This window comes from Buceros rhinoceros, unplaced genomic scaffold, assembly GCF_000710305.1.
Source record: "Buceros rhinoceros silvestris isolate BGI_N320 unplaced genomic scaffold, ASM71030v1 scaffold16613, whole genome shotgun sequence".
Classification (NCBI taxonomy): Eukaryota; Metazoa; Chordata; class Aves; order Bucerotiformes; family Bucerotidae; genus Buceros; species Buceros rhinoceros.
This window is the reverse complement of record NW_010401963.1, coordinates 18,925-21,514: the sequence shown is the minus strand read 5'-3', so window position 1 is coordinate 21,514 and position 2,590 is coordinate 18,925. Positions and strand designations below refer to the sequence as shown.

Here is a 2,590-nt window from a genome sequence, read left to right as displayed (position 1 = left end):
ACGCCTGGGGCGGCGCCCCTTTGTGGCTTGCCCCCCTGCCGTTAGACCAGTGACAGTTTTGTGAGACACATGAGCACCAAACGGCTTCAATTTTCAAATATTTATCAGCTTGCTCTCAAAGTCTGAGTGCGCTGTCCAGCCTCATGCCACCCCGAGGCTGGCTGTCCTCCACCTGAAGTCGTGCTCTGAAGGACACCCTTTCACAGGACGGCTTAGCTCTGTGTCAGCCCACTGAAGGGCAGGTATCGCGTCCCCTGTGTCCTAACGTAAGGCCGTCAAAGGACACGTTACCTCCTTCCTTGCTTTCCTGTTGCCCACGGCGTCGATCCTGCTGGCGGCTTTCAGCGTGAGCAGCCGCGCCTGCTCTATGCCAAGGCGGCACTCGGCGATCCAGTGGGCCACGACCTCCTGCAGCAAGCACAGCCGACAGGCAGAGAGGGCGTTAACGCCTCCCGGGCACTCGCCTCAGCGCCAAGTGCGGGGGCTCGCTGGGCTCCTGACAGGGGTGGCGTGTTGAGACACCCTCTTCTGGACACCTCCCGGGGTTGTCTCGAACAGCCCCGCCTCTCCCCGAGCTGCCACCATCAGTTCTACTGTAACGAGCTCCCGGAAACAGGGCGCGCCGCATCCAGCCCCTTCATTCCAGGTTACAGCGGGGAGGGAAGTTTGGCAACGACCTGGCTGGAAGGCAGATCTGTAAGATTATTCCCCCTGCATCTGCACAAACAATCGTCCGTACCCTGTGCCAAACACTAATTCCGTTTCCCCGTTCCGTTGCTGTTACTTGTTTTTTCCAGTACAGCCCTCCTGTGTCTTGGCCAAGACTGGGGAAAGGCAACAGGCCAACTGCTCAATGCTGGCGGTGCCTACGAAAAACAGCCTCACCTCTTTCCACTGCGCCAGCGAGCTCTCACAAAGCCGAGCTGCAATTCCAGAGCAAGACAGGACCAAAAATCCTTGTCCAGCCATGGCTTCGTCTGCACTTTAAGTACAAATAATGGATCAAAAAATCCAATTTTTAGTCAAATTTTGGCCCTCAAGTGTCTCCAGTAATGTGAATGGAGCTGTCTGTCTAAGATAGGTGCAAATCTGACACACGTTCCGACTGTAACTACAGAGAGATAAGCGCGCTGCCTGAAAAAACTCCCTGTCCCAACTGAGCGGTGACAGCAGAGGAAATACCAGGGCGACAGAGTCTGCTCCAGTCCAGCTCACTGCAAGGGACAAATCCCATACAGGTTACAGTGACAACTGGGAGCCTCGCAGCAGGGTTTTCCCCCTGCCGTCACCCGAGGCACCATGACTGGGAAGGCAAGGCCAGGACACCGCTATTTGTTAGTGTCACGGGGTTCCGCGTGGGCGAAGCAGAGGGGGATGGCTGGAGCCTGCCAAGGGAGACAGAGGGCGGGCGCTTACGTGGTGATAGAGTTTCTTGCCGAAGGCCTCCCTCTGCGCTGCGCGCTGGCACATGATCCGTAAGGCGGTCTCGGCCGCGCCGAGGGACCTCATGCAGTGATGGATACGGCCTGGCCCCAGCCGACCTTGAGCGATCTCGAACCCTCTGCCCTCACCTGGTTGGAAAGAAGAACAGGCGCACGATTCCCCTCGAAACGATGCGCGGCGCTGAGCAGGAGCGGCCGAGAGCGCCAGCCTAGACACACGCTTCTGAAACGTTCGTTTCGCAGAGGTGGTGCTCGTTTACCTCAACAAGAGCTACGTGACACGCTGTTAATTAACGATGCGGCACAAAGCACGCTCTAAGGTGCTTTCTGAGGGGTCGGTTGACCTCAGTTCATTTACCCCTTGTCCCTCGCCTTGCTGCTGGAAAGCAGTCCCAAGCGAGCAGCGGACGGTGACCCAGGGAAGAAACCACCGCTCCATAAAACACGGTTCGCTGCTGTAGGTAGTGAACAGGCTGAACTCACCCAGTATCATATTGGAGACCGGTACCCGCACGTCATTGAAGTGTATCTCAAAGTGTCCACCGTGGATCTCATCTGCAGGACGGAAAAACCACAAGAGCGGGGTGAAGGGCTGCGATTCCCACCCCTCTGTCTCGATAGGCAGATGCTCCATCAGTAAGAGGGGTTCTTGTACAGCAGGCATCAGAGTTACCGCAGCCGCTGAGGCCGCTGAGCAGTTCCTACACACAGAGCTGACGAACACCATCACCTACCCAGGTAGCCAAACACCGAGAGGGGTCTGATCAGCCTCAGCCCCGCAGTGTCCATGGGAACGATGATCATACTGTGCTGCTCGTACCTGACCAAGACAGAATGCACCAGTTAGGATTAACTTTCTCCCTCCCCCATTCTGATTTTCCTCCCCAGTTCAGCACTCGCTGAGGCTGAGATTTACCTGCACTGAGTGCAGCGTCCCTCCCCTGCATGGGGAGTGGCACCGCCGCTCCGTGAACCACCGGTCACAGCTGGAAACAGGCCACTGGCCTCTCTCGCACCATCACCAAACGAGCACTCCTGCATCACCCGCTCCACTGCCTCCCCCCGCCTTGCCTTTGTGTCCTCCAAGCGTGTTTATTAGCACCAGCAACATCATGGCTGGCCCCGTGGTTTGGGGAATAATCTGCACG

At 57.3% G+C, this 2,590-nt stretch overlaps 1 protein-coding gene across 1 annotated transcript in view; it reads right to left on the bottom strand.

The window, feature by feature from the left end:
• ACAD11 (acyl-CoA dehydrogenase family, member 11) overlaps positions 1-2,590 on the bottom strand; it is a gene marked incomplete at its 5' end in the record, with an annotated part of 21,044 nt that overhangs the window by 781 nt on the left and 17,673 nt on the right. The window contains 4 exons of the mRNA XM_010132482.1: positions 285-408; positions 1,417-1,571; positions 1,926-1,997; positions 2,177-2,262. Coding sequence (XP_010130784.1) covers positions 285-408; positions 1,417-1,571; positions 1,926-1,997; positions 2,177-2,262 — 437 coding nt within the window. The remainder of the gene's footprint in view (positions 1-284; positions 409-1,416; positions 1,572-1,925; positions 1,998-2,176; positions 2,263-2,590) is intronic.